This window comes from Ambystoma mexicanum, chromosome 5p, assembly GCF_040938575.1.
Source record: "Ambystoma mexicanum isolate Mex_15411 chromosome 5p, UKY_AmexF1_1, whole genome shotgun sequence".
In the NCBI taxonomy this organism is placed as follows: Eukaryota; Metazoa; Chordata; class Amphibia; order Caudata; family Ambystomatidae; genus Ambystoma; species Ambystoma mexicanum.
In genome coordinates this window covers 463,513,162-463,529,766 of record NC_090930.1, presented here as the reverse complement: position 1 = coordinate 463,529,766, position 16,605 = coordinate 463,513,162, and the positions used below count along the sequence as shown (strand labels likewise).

General features: G+C 45.8%; 1 protein-coding gene across 6 annotated transcripts in view; it reads left to right on the top strand.

Annotated features, from left to right (window-relative positions):
* PLS3 (plastin 3) overlaps positions 1 to 16,605 on the top strand; it is a 612,346-nt gene that overhangs the window by 419,943 nt on the left and 175,798 nt on the right. For all 6 annotated transcript variants that reach the window (XM_069612872.1, XM_069612869.1, XM_069612870.1 and 3 more), the window contains one exon: positions 6,988 to 7,066. In XM_069612872.1, coding sequence (XP_069468973.1) covers positions 6,988 to 7,066 — 79 coding nt within the window. The remainder of the gene's footprint in view (positions 1 to 6,987; positions 7,067 to 16,605) is intronic.

The following is a 16,605-nucleotide window of genomic DNA, read 5'->3' as shown; positions in this document are numbered from 1 at the left end:
AATCTTGGGGTTGCACTCTTGTCTTCTGGGTTTGGGTGAAAGCAGTGCAGATCTTTCAATGTGCATAGCTTGTTCTCTTGCTGGTGTCAGGCTTTCGGCGGAGTAGCCTCGACATCTGAATCTGCGGTCCAGTAGGTCGCATTCTTCTGTGAAGGATTTGTCTGTGTTGCAGTTCCTTCTCGCCCGGATGTAATCTCCTTTTGGGATATTTCGTATGACACTTTTCCTGTGGCAACTTTGTGCATGCAGGGTTGAGTTCACTTCGTTTGGTTTACGGAAGGTTCTGGTTGTAATTTTGTTGTCTTCCATCATAATCTTGAGATCCAAAAAGTCTATTTGTTCAGAGCTGATGTGGCTAGTTAGTTCATTGCCATAGTTGTTAGCATTCAGGTAATCCATGTATTGGTTTAGTTCATCTTCAGTCCCTTTCCATATCAGGATGATGTCATCTATGAAGCGTGCCCAGTTGACAATAAGGCTGGTGTACTTTATTTCCTTCATTGCATGCTCTTGTTCGTAGGCATGCATGAAGCAGTTGGCTAGTGCTGGAGCATAGCTGGCTCCTATAGCAATCCCCTTTGTTTGCTTGTAGTATTCACCATTGAAAATGAATATGTTGTTGGTGAGTGAGAATTTCAGGAAGGATTTGGTCATTTCCACTTGATCAAGGTGTGACGCTGACTCGTATTTGAGGAGGTACCCCATACTTGATATGGCAAGTTCATGGTTAATTGATGTGTACAAGGCCTTGACATCAAGGGTGGCCATTATGAAGTTTGGTTCCCATTTGATTCTGGAAAGTATTTCCAAGGTGTGCATGGTATCCCTGAGATAGGTCGGGATATTGGTGATAAGTGGCTGTATCACATTGTTAATGTATCTTGCTAGTGTTTCAGTGATCCCACCAATTTCACTCATAATCGGTCTTCCTTCTGGAATGGTGTCAAAGGTTTTGTGGATTTTCGGCAGGAAGTATAGGGTTGGCATAACTGGGTGATCCGTTCTAAGGTAGTCATATTCCTCGTCTGTAATGAGTCCTGTCGCTTGGTATTTAGTCAGGAGTTCTTGGTGTTCTTTGAGAATCCTGGCTTGAGGATTATTGTCCAGTTTCTCGTAGTTGCCCGGTGTTTCAAGATGGTTCAGGGCCATTTTGATGTAGTCTGTTTTTTCCATTATAACTATGTTGCCACCTTTATCGGCTTCCTTGATCACGATATTAGTTTCTTCTCAAAGACTCTTGAGTATGGTTTGTTCCTCCTTTGTTAGATTGTCTTTATCATTAGTACTTCTGGTATGTTGATCTTCCAATTTATGAAGGTCATTGGTCACAGCTTGATGAAAGGTGTCTATGTAGTTCTCCGCAAAGAGTTGTGGATTAAATTTGGAAAAAACAGACTACATCAAAATGGCCCTGAACCATCTTGCAACACCGGGCAACTACGAGAAACTGGACAATAATCCTCAAGCCAGGATTCTCAAAGAACACCAAGAACTCCTGACTAAATACCAAGCGACAGGACTCATTACAGACGAGGAATATGACTACCTTAGAACGGATCACCCAGTTATGCCAACCCTATACTTCCTGCCGAAAATCCACAAAACCTTTGACACCATTCCAGAAGGAAGACCGATTATGAGTGGAATTGGTGGAATCACTGAAACACTAGCAAGATACATTAACAATGTGATACAGCCACTTATCACCAAGATCCCTACCTATCTCAGGGATACCATGCACACCTTGGAAATACTTTCCAGAATCAAATGGGAACCAAACTTCATAATGGCCACCCTTGATGTCAAGGCCTTGTACACATCAATTAACCATGAACTTGCCATATCAAGTATGGGGTACCTCCTCAAATACGAGTCAGCGTCTCACCTTGATCAAGTGGAAATGACCAAATCCTTCCTGAAATTCTCACTCACCAACAACATATTCATTTTCAATGGTGAATACTACAAGCAAACAAAGGGGATCGCTATGGGAGCCAGCTATGCTCCAGTACTAGCCAACTGCTTCATGCATGCCTACGAACAAGAGCATGCAATGAAGGAAATAAAGTACACCAGCCTTATTGTCAACTGGGCACGCTTCATAGATGACATAATCCTGATATGGAAAGGGACTGAAGATGAACTAAACCAATACATGGATTACCTGAATGCTAACAACTATGGCATTGAACTAACTAGCCACATCAGCTCTGAACAAATAGACTTTTTGGATCTCAAGATTATGATAGAAGACAACAAAATTACAACCAGAACCTTCCGTAAACCAACGGAAGTGAACTCAACCCTGCATGCACAAAGTTGCCACAGGAAAAGTGTCATACGAAATATCCCAAAAGGAGAATACATCCGGGCGAGAAGGAACTGCAACACAGACAAATCCTTCACAGAAGAATGCGACCTACTGGACCGCAGATTCAGATGTCGAGGCTACTCCGCCGAAAGCCTGACACCAGCAAGAGAACAAGCTATGCACATTGAAAGATCTACACTGCTTTCACCCAAACCCAGAAGACAAGAGTGCAACCCCAAGATTAGATTTGTTACAAGATACAACCAAGACAGTCATGCCCTCCAAAAAATCCCGACCAAGCACTGGGAACTACTCCGTATGGATGAACATATTAAACCTCAATTAGAAACATATCCGAGCATGTCATTCAGCAGAGCACCAACTCTAAGGAACCTACTAAGCCCTTCCTTTCTCTCGGATAAACACATCACGGCACAGGACTGGCTCAGCAAGCAAACACTTATCGCTTCACTAAATGCAGAACTTGCTCAATGTGTAAGTATGCGACTCAAACCAAATTTGCCAAATTCGCAGGTTGCCCAATATTCAAAATCACGGAGCACATTAACTGTAGAAGTAAATTTGTGATCTATGCTCTGATTTGCGTATGCAACAAAATATACATTGGCAGCACCATCCGAGAAACTCGCATCAGGGTAAGGGAACATATGAACAGCATACATTCACAAGATCCAAAACTACCACTGGCCAATCACTGGCAGAAGAACCACCAAATGGACAAGAAGAGCGAGATGAGGTTCATCGGACTGAAAATCGTCCGGCTGGGCCCGAGAGGAGGCGACAGAATCCAGAAACTCAGACAAGAAGAAGCGCGACTAATCTGCCACTTCAGATGTGTTAAAAATGGTTTAAACAAAGATCACGACCTCAATGTCTTTCTGTAACCCTCTCAATCCACGTTTTCTGCCCCCACTCTGACATACTCCAATGGGCATTACGCCGCCCTGAAATGGACCAGGCCTTGGCCCTAACAACGAATACGAACAGACTTTTCTGACATCAATATATTTTTTCAAAGCCACGACGGACCATCCGGTAGGCTAGATGCCTATGTCACACCTCGCGATGGACCCCCTTCCTTAGCCACCGAGGACCGGACCAGAGCCACCACAGGCTCCTCACCCCAACTGAAGTACCACCTTGTTCCCATCAACTCAAGATGGTTCACCACCTTGACACGTCCCTTTCCACTGCAAGACAGACCGCTATCGACCATCCATCTGGGCATCCCCCAACACATCCAAACCATGCTCCCAGAAAGAGCATGGACTCCAGTTACCCACAACCATACCTCACCTTACTCCCTCAATTGGGAGCAATCAACCACTCTTGGCCCCACATGGGCAATTCAAGCCAGTGTAACCTCTGTCACCCTCTGTCACCCACAAGAGGCGCACTTACATACATAATGAGGAATTCCCTCAGTCCAGCAACCAGTAAATAAGTTTCCTGACCCCCTCAGGTTGATCCCCACCCCAATTGCTCTCGCAGGGCACCCTGTCTCAATTGGCACCCCCCTATTCCACCGGGCGACGGCACTTTCAGATTAACACCGGTTCGTGCACACGCTGGTATTGCATTTTCGTACTCGTGCATGCGCAATTGCTTCCAAAGAACACTACCTTGTCGCGCACGCGCGATAGCATCCGCAGGGACACTACACACTCACACATGCGCCGCCAGTCAAACCTCGACTGGTTGGCGCATGCGCGAGTACATAATCATGGCGGCACTCATTCCCCACTGAAGCCGCAGGGAGCAACCCAACACGGGTATTACTGGTACACAGGTAAGCATTAACGCCCCTTCTTATCCCCCGCCCCAGCTCGCCACAACAAGGGAGGGCTTAGCCTGCCTCAAAACGCACGGACTACACGCCCATTCCAACAGGGAACGCCATTTTGGGCACATCCGATTATCACTTCCAGCTACTTATCAGCCTTAACGACACGGGAGTCTGCTAAGGGCTCTCACTATGCTCTCCAAACTTAAATTTCAAAGCCATCCACCTTCTTTATCAAACGGATTATTTCCCTATGAATCATTTTCAGAGCCCAACAGGAGCCAGACTGCCTTAAGGACAGCCACTAATAACACAACAAGGACCCCACCTGGGGATCGCAGCATGACTTACCTGGTAAGAGGACCACTCTCCTCTCCAATATCTTTTCCTACCAATCAACCTTTCCCACCCCTCTTGCTAACCTCTCTTTATCTCTCCCCCTTTTCATTTTCTTCTTTCCACTGTGTTAATAATCCGACTTTGAATGAAATGTACAATCATGTAATGCTTGTAATCTGTAACCACCACCTCACATCACCCACCACGTTTAATGAATCTAATTAAACATGCTTGTCACAAAATGTTTCTGATCACACATCACCTTGCACCTTTGAATATTGTTCAGCCTTGAGAAAGACCCTTTGGGTTGAAACACGTGTCGGCTGACCGAACTAGGGCACAAATGCCGGAACAGTGTTCTATACACTAACCATTGTATTAAGTAGAATCGCTCAAAATACCATTAATAAAAGTGAACCTGTATCGCACTAACTACCGTGTTAGAAGGATTATTTATCCCGAAAATCGAAGCAAGATAACCAGGAGCAAACCCACTTCTCCTACGCACCAAATTGGGGTCCAGGCTAAACCCCAAACCACTCCTGTGATCTTGCGACACCAGAACAACCCTCCAACCCATAAGTGGTGCTCAGCACGGGCAGGTTCCATTCCTAGAGCCAACACAGACCCTCCACTCTTTCAAATTAATCCATTGCACAGTGGCTGTCCACCTGAATTTTACACTGTCCTCAGCTAACTAACAGCCTCTTCCTGGCAGGCCCGGGGCCCATTCTACAAGGGCTGTTGCTGCTATGACAGCTTTCTTCTCCTGTGTTCCACTAATGGACATTTGCAGGGCTGCCACTTGGAGTTTGATGCATGCCTCCACAGGGTTTTATTACGCTGACGGGGATTTCCCTGTTTGGGTGAGGCAAGTGTTTTCTGAGGTGAGTATTTCCTTCAGGTAAGCTTTACCTCTGCCCGTTGTTGGTATTGTATGTCTACTGATTTGTAAGCCTTATAAATTGCATTTGAATCTTTGAAAGATATGGAAAAGGAAGTTAATTGACATTCTTGTTCTCCAGCATTGGAGTCCGTCATATTCACATGCGACTCTCCCGCCGGACCCCTCTATGGCTCATTGCCATTTTCAATTGCCAAAATTGGAAGATGGCCTCTGGGTGTGGTTCTAAGGGGGACCTGTTAATTGGCTGTGGGGCAATATGACCCAAAATGACTCTAAAAGAACACCAAGTGATAGCAGTTCATACAATTTAAATGTAAACTGCTTTACTAATACCAAGGATTCCCAGCCTGACTATGCGGAATGTTCAAACCTTATGTGAATTTATGAAAAGTCCAATGCTGGAGAAGGAATAAGTTACTTACCTGCAACTCCTGTTCTTCACCATTATCTTTCATAGATTCACATGTGACCCTCCCGCTTACCCCTCTAGTGGCTCTTCCTGGCTCATATTGCTACGTGCGCTTTCCAAAATCTGAAGCTGGCCTCCTGGGGTGGACCCAATGGACCGCCCAATTCGCTATGGGGCAATATGGCCCACAATGACTTTAATAGAGCACTATAGGGGCAGTAGTTTTAAAAATATAAACTGCTTTACTGTTAAAGGATTACCAGCCTGATGACTGGTAATGCTCCAGCAGCATGTGAATCTATGAATGATACCAATTACTGGTAAGTAACCTATTCCTTCTTCTAGAGTAGTTGGATACTGTCTCTGAGTTACAGAATAAAGCAGAAGACTGTATACTTCATCAAAGAAGGTGCTGCTTCATGTTTGAAGTTCGATTTTTCTTGTTCCGACCAGTGTAAAACAACTTGAGCTGTTGGCCGGCCTTAACATTTGGTCCAGCTCACCAAAGGTGGCAGTGGTTGATGGCCTGATCAATGGTGTCAAAAACTGCAGGGAAATTGATAAACGGCACTTTGCTCCCCATGTCACTTAGCAGAGGCACCATCACTGATGGACTGCTGCAACTATGTTGCAAACCGGACTATTGTCCAAATATACCTCTTCCTTTGTAACTTGATGCCGATGTGCCTTCTCGGAAGCCTAGAACAGTTTTGCAGGAAAAGTTGACTGAGAAATAGGGTGGCCGACTGCAGATTCAGCCCAAGGAGGCTTTCTTTGCAAGTGGGGCAACTATCCACTATAGCAGTTTCTAAAGCAAGTGTTGCACAGCTGGGGTGATAAAATTGAATATTCTGCTGGCCTGTATTTAGTGTGCACAATGGAGGCCATTGATGCTGCTAAAGGAGAGAATTGCTGATTTCAGTCTTCTCCGTGGTCTCATTATCGAGTGGTCCTTCGTTGACATAAGCTATTCCAGTGACCAGGAGCCGCACAATGCCCTTGTCAATTTTTTATTAGAAGACAAATGTTTTATTTGTATTTTCCTAACTTGTGCTTTTTTCACAATTCAATTGAAGCAGCTGAATTTTTTTCACTTAAGAATAAAAGCTGAGATTGTTGTTTTGTGGATTGAGTACTTCCCTAAATTCTGGCATGCAGCAGTGTGTTTTGATTGAAACAAACATTTTATTTTATTCACCTCCTTTTTCCCCATACAGGAGAGTCGCGAGAGGAGAGAACTTTCCGCAACTGGATGAACTCACTTGGGGTGAATCCAAATGTCAACCACCTGTATAGGTATGTGTGAATTTTTGTAAACACTGGTTAGTTAACTGTGGTTGAACTACTCTGCCTGTATGCTTCCTCCTGACTCATTTTACTTTTCACTAATGCACTGTTTTGATTACTGAAGAGCCGAATCACTGAGGAAAAATAATTTGACAAATGTAAAAGAAAGTTGTTTCCACATTGCCATATCCCAGTTGACACACTGGTAACTAAACATTGTGTACAATTAAGAATGTCAAGCAAAGATATTTGGAGAATATTAAACAAAAAATGATTTGCCTATGTCTGGGAATTTGTAGGCCTACCATTTTATACTGAAGAAGCATTCCCGAGCATTTAACTAGACTGTCCGATTTCAAGAGAGGTGAACCACAAGCCCAGGCCAAATCTGCTTTGTATGGGCACCCTTCTGCATGGGATAACCAGCAATGGCAGCTTCCTTGGCCATCGCCAGTGTGGCAAGTTGTGGTGTGTTAAACAGTTCCTCTAGCTAGCGGCCTGTACAAAGATGCCTCTAATCCCATACAAGGCTTTTGAACACAGGATATGCTGAAGCCATTTGTAGGCAGAACTGAAGACACAGGCGAGTCAGCGGCGCACACTTCGATTGATGAATGAGGGCCTAGGAATATGGACTTATCTGCAGAATGAGCAATTGATGCAAAGATGGAACTAGATTAGCTTCCAGTGATCTAGAGGGGGGAGGCATTGAAGGAAAAGTATGCTCTCTTCGTGGAATAGGCGAGACTAGTCCATCTGCCACATTCTGCAGTCATTCCATCATATAACAAGTTATTGGCTGTTGGAATAATCAAGCATCAGGCACATCAATTGAGAGCCCCTATGACGATTGTAGGGAAGGTATGGTATCAGGAGCATGTCACTGACACAATGGATACAATTTGTAAAACCTTTATTGAAAATGTTGGGTTCGGAGAAATTCCTATTTTGTCCTATAACTAAGATGGGAGTAGTCTCGACCATCAAACGATAACAGTCTTAGTGGAATCTGTCAAATCACAATGGCCTATGATAACAAAACCTAATGCCTGCCCTATCTCTTGTACAAAAAGGAGAAATGTATGCAATGGAAAAATCAGTGTTTAAAAGAATAAAGGTACTTGAACCAGCTCTCCTCATGTTAAACCTCACGGGGTAAGGCTGTCCTTGTAGGCAGAATGATACACTTTGGCTAGGTTTCTAACACTCCCAAGTAGTTCCAAACCATGGATTGAGGCCCGCCTGGCCTTCCACGTTAAAGTCTCTTTCTTGACTTTCAAAATTGTATACAGACGTAAAGTTCACAAAGGTCTACCTCTGCCGGTGTCATACTTTGCAGCTCACAGTTCACATAGGTCCCCCTCTGACTTGCTCAGACCGCATGTCGCAGTTCAACATAAACTTGCCGGGGGGCTCCCTTCCTCAAGCTATTTGTACTTTGGGTTTCCCTCAGTCGGGCTAGGACACCATTTGGATGTCATAGACTTTTTATTGTGCATGGCTCTCTTTGACCACCGCAGGACTACTTCGACACTTCGAAAAGTTCACGTTTACTCTTGCTTAATTCACTTTTGCAGTTTTTTTAGCTTTATTGCTTAAAACAATGTACCTTTCACAGACATTTTCGAATGGGCTCCTTCCTTTCACCGGACCACTCCGTTACTTAGTATCACTGATCTCACAGCTGCCTTTTACTTCAAAGTTCATTCACAGGTCTGCCTTTCTTCGCGTTTCATCCACACGCGTGCAGCCTTCACTTTTGGAATAACGTTGCTGCTTCATTCGCTTTAACACACACTGGTCTCTCAGGTTGCTTGCCAACTCACCGGCTGTGTGCGCTTCTTTCTTGTTTTGCTATTTCCAATTCACAAGTCCAGGTTAGTACCACAGGCTTGGCCTCGCCTCCCCAACTCTGCCATTCATCCGGAAGGGTTGCTAGCGTCCTTGAAACACAATCCAATCTTCACCTGTGGGGTCTGGCCTTCTCCATGTGTCTTTTGCGGTCTGTTTCTGGCAACAACCACCAGTAGGGATCCCTTGGGGTTTTTGGCCTGCTTCTCTCGTCCCTTGATCTGTTGCTCTGCTCCAGTAGGTGTGCCTTTGTCCCTGATGTTCTGCTCGTGCTAGTGTTCCGCCTGCTCGGAGTATGTCTTTAAGTGTTGCCTTTTATTGTTGTGGAGAGCCAACTGGTATCAGGTGTATGCACTTAGTGTAGAGTGCCTGACTTAGCCTGACCCGATTTACGGTGTTAGGACTCACCACCTATGCTGCCTGTCAGCGTGGTTGGAGTATTCAAGAGCCGTCAGGATATGGATAGGGCAGAAGTACTTGAGTTAAAGATGAGTTCTTCCTCCCAATGTTCCCCTCTGTTGTGCGATACTGACAATCGGAGGGATCTATTAGTCAGAAGACTGGGTACACCCACCATGACACTGCCGGCTGTAAATAAGGAAACACTGCGATTAATAACACAGGTCTAAAGTACCACAAGTATAACCAAAAGGACCAAGCAAGAATAACTTCTCAACAAGAAGAGGATCCCTTATATAGGAAGGTGGTGGCAGTAGTGGACGTGGTTATTGTGCAACAGCGTCCTCTTGTACCTTCCAGTGGGTTAGATGTACCTGTAATCACAGAACGCCCAATTAAGAAAGTGGAGTGGCAAGGAGAAGTACTGTAGGTGGAAAGAGGAGGAGTTCTTATCATGGATATGGCAACCAGAGCAGCGGGGTGTCCTGGAATGTCCAATAATCCAAAAACGTAGCAACAGTGGAGCTAGCCCAACAGCACGAGGACGCCCGAGAGTTCGAGTAAGTGCACCTTCAGCAAACTTCTCTAGTCCGTGCATGAGGGGAATGGTGTCGCGCCGAGGAAGTCCCAGGAGGTGGCTGCTGTGCAGCGCGGTGCAGGAATCGGGAGGGCGAAGGTGGTCGTCAAGGTGCGTACAGACCAAAAAGCAGAATTGAAGAACAACATCAGAGGACGTAGACAAAGTCGGAGTGGAGCGGGCAGCAGTAGATCCAAACGTGAGGCGGAGCAGTCCGATATGCAGGCCGGGTAAGTACACTGAGCGGGCAGCAGTCTATCCGAACGTGAGGCAGAGCCGTCGGGTTACGTTAGGGTCAGGTTACCGCGGTCGGAAACTCATAAGTATCGGATATTGGTGTCAGGCAGAAGCGAAGTCCGGTATAACAAAACGGGTCTAGTTGAAGGTGTCCATACATGGTCCAAATTTTCTGCAGTGATTTGCGACTCTCCACTTACTGCAAGAGACACATGTTAGGGAGAATTTTCAGATCTGTGCTTATTTCTTGTAATTTTGGAGACCCCTAGCTCTTCTGCTGGACTTTTTAATTTTTCAACTCCTGAGTGAGTGGGACTTTCTACCACTCACTCCTATATTTTCTCTGACTAGGATTTTGCTGATTGTACTGTTTGAAGGAGTCTGGTAAACTCCATAGGCATCTGCTTTTTGCTTGGTGACAAACAGCACCCTCTGTGCAGTGCCACTGAGAAGTCCTTTGGACTTCTCTTAAGGTTTAAATACCTATAGTTCCCAAGAATAGTAGGATGACTTTCATCTTAATTACCTTATCTGTTGTGGGTCCAGCACACACCACCCTATGTGGAGTGCTGGAGGGGTTACCTAGTAACTCCTTATTCCATTTCTCATGTAACGTTTTGTTACACCGACTTAAATGGCTTGTGGCAGTGGTTCCTTTTTACTACTTGTTAGGGAGAATTCTCAGAAATGTGCTAATTCCGCTCTACCTTGGAGACCCCCAGCACCTTTGCTGGACTCTAGCACTTTTTAATTTTGAACCTGGAGAGAGTGAAACGTTTTTCCCACTTATGTTTTCTGTGATTCGAACTCTGTGTTTTGGGAGTCTGACTAATTCCATAGGCATCCTTTTACATTGGGTCACACAGCACCTTCAGTGCAGTGACACAGGGAAGGCTTTTAGATTTCCCAAGGTTTAAATACCTTACTCTTGGATCAACTACTGTTTCCAAGAGCAGTAAGGTGAAATTGACTTTACTTTACATTGTAACTTTCTAGACCCAGCACACACTATCTTACAATAGGGTGCTGGAGGGGTTACTTAGTAGCCCCTTTGTCTAGCTTCTCATGTAACATTGTTACCCTTTACACAATTAATGGCTGGTGGCAGTGGTTACTTTTTACTGCCGTGTTGTGTTTTTAACACGGGCTGCGTTCGCAGCCACAGTAAAGCACCCATGGGTGCCATTTTTGACAAAATGGTCCCGGTCTTCTTTTTTTCGGTCAACATTTTGTGTTTTGGTGGTCCTTGAGATTTACTGCGCCAAACCTGGATCCAGAGTGTCTAGTGGGGGCAGGAAGTGAGGGAGGTGCCCGAAACTCCCTGTGGTTAGTCTCCTAGGAGACAAGAATGCACTCCTAGGTGATTGGCCAGCTGGCTGTCCGGCAAGGACAGCCACCCTGCTGGGTGACTGACAGCTAGGCTGGAATGAATAGGCGCGAGCTTCATAAAAGGCAAGGCTTTTGGCTTGGAAAGCTGAGTCAACCTGTGGACGAAGGAATTCGAAGAACAACTTGAGGATGCCTGCTGCAACTCCTGGACCGTTGGTTTGCCTGGTGAAGCCCTGCTGCTGTGCTGAAACTCAAAATTTGTATCGACAGAGAAGCCCTGCAAAGACTACTTCTCCCATTGAGTTGGTGGGACCAATGAACTCCAAAGTAAGCCACCTGGACATCCTTCTCTAAGCTGGTTGAATTTCCTTTGCAGTCGCTGCAGGAACTGAATAACCAGGGAGAGGATCACAAGTTTGTGTGCGTTGCTTTTAAGTTGGCCAAGAGCTCCAGGAAGATTCTCCGACTCCCAGGAAGCAAGACTGACTGAGCCGGAGCCCCCTCAACAGAGTGCGGAACCCCAGAAGCAAGGAAAGCCCATCTTGACAGCCAGGAACCGTGGGGTTGCCGGTTCCTGGCTGTCAAGTCGTGAGTAGTTGTGAGGAGCTGAAACACCGAAGTGCCACTTGTTTGAAAGTTTGCTGGTTGTGGTCGGTGACCATTCCGTTGTGGTGCAGGAGTCCCCAGAAGTACTCCCTCTTGTCCCCACGACTGAGGCCCAGGAAAAACAGGATCTGCAGAGCTGCACAGGAACAGAGGTCATCAGCTGCATCTTTTCTTCAAATCTAAAGGTACTGTAAAGTCTGAGAGAACTTGCCTCTCACTGTAGATTTGCTTGCTCTTTTACTTCACATGTCCCATGGCTTGCGGCCCTACATTTGATTCTTCTTTTTCACTAAAGACTTCTAAAAACATTGTGCAAAGACTTTTAGTCACCTTCAAGAAGTGCTTCAATCCACGTAGACTTTTGCCCATTGACATTGGCTCAGCCTAAATCCCTGAATGACTCTTCTCTCCTCTGTTATTGTGTTACAGCTATCCTTCCAGGAAGGGGTTACTTATTCTACATTGGGGGGGGGGGGTCCAAAAGTATTTGCCTGCTTAAAGGATATTTGTGATCTCTTATTTGTTCTAATTACCCTTTTCTTTGACTGTCTACTCTGAATGTACAGTAATGTATTAATGTCCACAGTGTCTTAGTAATCTAAGTCACCTGAGGGCGTAGGAACAGTTTGTGTGCCATCCCCAATGGGTCTTTACTGATTCTGAGAAACCAAAGAGTGTATTTCTGAAGTGTTTTTGAGTGTTGCTTTTATATTGTTCCTTCTGAAGAAGGCTTGTTTAAATGATTGGTAAATAAGTTAATTGTTTTATCAAGAAACCTTGTTTCAGTGTTTGTTTGAATACTTGTCACTGTGAATTTCTTTGTAACCCCACTACTGCTCACGTTGACCCCTCTTGAGAGAAGCCTGGGTGCTAGGCTACACTGCCAACCTGTGTAGTTAAGACTTGTACCAAAGGTTGGGTCCCTGTTGCCAGGAGGCTGAGGTGTGCACCCAAAGGGTACTACACCAAATCTTTACCGAACACTACTTATTGTGTAGGTTACTAGCAGGCTGAGTCATCAGCTGCAGTACAGCACCCCATGGGTGACCATTTTCCCAAAATGGCCCTGTCTTCTTTTTTTTGCCATTTTACGTTTGTCAGTTCCTTCTAGCCTTTTACTTTATCGTTTAGACTATATTTGAGTCCTTTGTGTGTTTTTGCCTTTGTTGGGCATCAGCCCTGAAGCCCGCACAGGCTCCAGTGTGTCTGGGAAGACAGGAAGTGCGGGAGGAGCCTGAAACCTTGCTGTCCTTTATTTGTAGGAATGCTTGGCTGAAACCAGATCTACCTGGACAACCACCCCCCTTGTGATTGATAGCTGCATAACTGTGAATGAATAAAATTCCACATAAAAGGCGATGATTTTGGGACTACAGGCAGAATCGACAACTGGAACAAGACCTCTGACGAAGAGGACGAGCTGAGGCACCAGCAGCAACATCCAGGACTGCAAAAGCACCGGTGAAGCCTTTCACAACTGTACCCTCTCCCCCCACGCCTCTGGTGGGATCCACTAGCCACGAGACATGCTTCATTTTGGCTCAACACCTGACTTTCTGCAACCTTTCTGGGCTGCAATATCCCAATACCCGGGGTACATGGACCATCGAGTGAATAGTCTTCAAAAGAACTGCAAAAAGACTAGTCTGAAACTTCTCAGGCATCCGTGGGGGTCCTAAAGAAGCTGGAATTCCTCATCAAACATCCCCTCACCATAGTTCAGGACTGAGTGACTGAGGAAAATCCAACCAGGGATATTCGTTCCTCCTTGGTACCGAGAAAAAGGTGACAAAACCGCAAAGAGCAGCTGAAGTGATTGGAATCCATTGCTGCCAAGTCCCTCTCCTGAGTGCTGCCACAGAAGCCCACCAAAGGCCCCCCCTTTCGTCACCATCAGCAAGGTGTAACGCTAACCTGGTATCCACGGGGACTCCACTCAGCCTGGCTGGACCTTCTCTCCCTCTCGGACCTCTTCCCTTGGTAATGCTTCAGAGAGTTGTGCCTGCAATACAGGAGTGCTAGGTTCAAACTTAATTTTTCCTTGCTGCTTAACCCCCTGCATCCCTTGAAAACCAGACCTTCCCTCAGACATGTCCTTACCTTGATTTTTTTTGTACGATGCGCTCTACGTCCTGCTTCTCAATGCAGGGGCGCATAGATGGAGCGGGCGTGTTGCAACCGAGTTACTTCACTGGTGCAAGCCCTGTGCGAGTCCAGTCCTGCTGTGACTCCAACTTTGTAAGATAGGTTGCTTCTTCACAGTTTTGATATTTCAGTCTCTTCTTTCTTCCTCCTTATTAATTTGCTAATGTCTGTTTTCTTTCTTCTAGGTATGGAAAGTTATGTTGTCGTTGCCATGCGGATTGGCGTGGAGCATGAATTGGTGAGCGAATGCGCTTTGCGCGGCATTATTCCTAAAGTAATGTGTGGTGCGCAGCGTTAATTTGCCTTTCTTGTGCTAACCTGTGTCTTTGGTCTTGCTTCCAGGTCTCTATGATGTTCCAGAATGGATGTCGACCACGAGACGTTCGAATCAGGTAAGAGTCTTGTAATTTCTTAACATGAATGGTTAGATGCTCACTGACGCTGTTCTTTCTCTCCTTTCCAGGTTGCGGTGCTACGGAGGAGGATGCAGCGCCTGGATGCTGGTGTTCCGGAGATGGATGCAGCGCCTAGATGCTGGTGTTCTCTGGACCGGGTAAGAGATGGACCGAAGACAGGATGCTACTCGCAGGTAAGTGCTGTAGTAATGATGTTCTTGTTCTTTCAGGGTGTGTAATGTCTGGAATCAGCAGATAAGGAAGTCGGGAGACAGAGCTGGACACAGTGAGCGTCACACTGATAACCGCAGAGTAACACAAACGTGTTCCTCTGTTTGGGAATGGCTTATATAGCCCCAGGTATTCCAAGGCCCGACCACACCCAAAATACTAGACCGCATGGCTCAGTTCTTGGAACTGAGCTATGTGGGAGCCTCCATGTTGGACCCAGCCCATTACAAAGTCCAGGCCCCCATATTACCTTCACATTAAGCATGAGCCTTGCGCCAAAGGCGCCAGGACTGACTCCAGGCGAGTCTTTGGCAAGATGGCAAGGCCTTTGAGGCCATAATAGGAGACCTTAACCTGGTTCCAAGGGGAAGACTGACCTGCCTATGAGGGTTGGGGGTAGGGATTATGACACAAGGAGCAGGAATCGGGGGTCTGCATCACTGCATCAGGAAGGAAGCCAGCTGGAAAATCTTCATCTTTAAGATACTGTGGGGGTGGGGTTTGACTACTTTGTGCCATTTTTCGGTGCTTCCTGGCTTGGGAAGTGCTGTTTTCACCCATCTAGAGTTGACCTCAACTGACTTGTTCAGGCTTTGCAGCTTGCGCACCATCAGGAAGGCTCCTCTTGAGCTCCTGGAATTCAAGAACTACTGACTATGTGGAACTGCATCAGAACTAGAACTATCCACTTAACTTTGGTTATCCTGGTTCCCTAAAGGCTCCACTTCTCAGCCCTATTGGCTTTGGCAGTGCTGGTTCCTCCATTGGTTTTAAATTGTGTAACACTTGTTTTCTGCTATGAAATAGACTAAGATTATTGTAGCAGTTGCTAAAGCGTGTTCTTACTCTTAGGCCCTGTTAGGCAGAATCCTGTGCAGTGCCCTTAGGGACCACTACACACAGTTAAGACCACAGGTGGCAATACAAGTTTTACCTTTGGTACAAGCCTGCACTACTAAGTTATAGTGGTAGCAGTAGCAGAGCAGCCACAACTGCTCATATACTCAAGAGTATATGAGCAGTAGTAGAGATTACACAAAGGACTACTATTACTGTGACTCAAGCAAACCCTGACTCAAGGTTTCAGGTAGAAAAATAGAAGTACATTTATTTTTAAACCATCAGTTATAAACACAACACTTCTATTAAACTTTAAACAAAACCACACGTTAAATATACTACAACTAACCAATTCACTTTGTACAGTATGTCTCAAGGTAAGTACCCTGTGTTTGAATGAACCGGTGTTATGAACAAAACACGATACCGCAGATACGGTTGCGATCACTTTTTGACAGTTCGGTCTACTCAATAAACGCTTATCCGTGACATGAAATGCTACTGGGGCAAAAACACACTTAGCACCTGAGATACCCAGAGGGAGTTGGAGGCAAAAATCACAAGCAATATTTAGGTTAGGCAGACAGGATCGAGAAACACTCCGAAACAGGAGTTCAAAAGTCAAAGGGTCAGAGCCAGGTTAAGTGACACCGAAGACCTGTTGCTGAAGATCACACCGTTACAGTTCACGATTCAACGTAGCCCAAAAGTACTTTGATATGGTCCATTTTCGGAAGAAAAGTTATAAGGTGGAGGGAAGACGAGGACGAGCCTTGAAGATGAAGAAAAGGGATTCACCCAGTTTCCTCGAGTAGAGCACAGTACCTTAATTCAACGATGCAGCTGGTGCCCTGGCAGTTGTTCCTGTTGGCTTCCCACAGACCCACGATTCCTGGAGCTTTGTTGGGAAGGACGACGTCTGAAGGGGTCTGCACCAC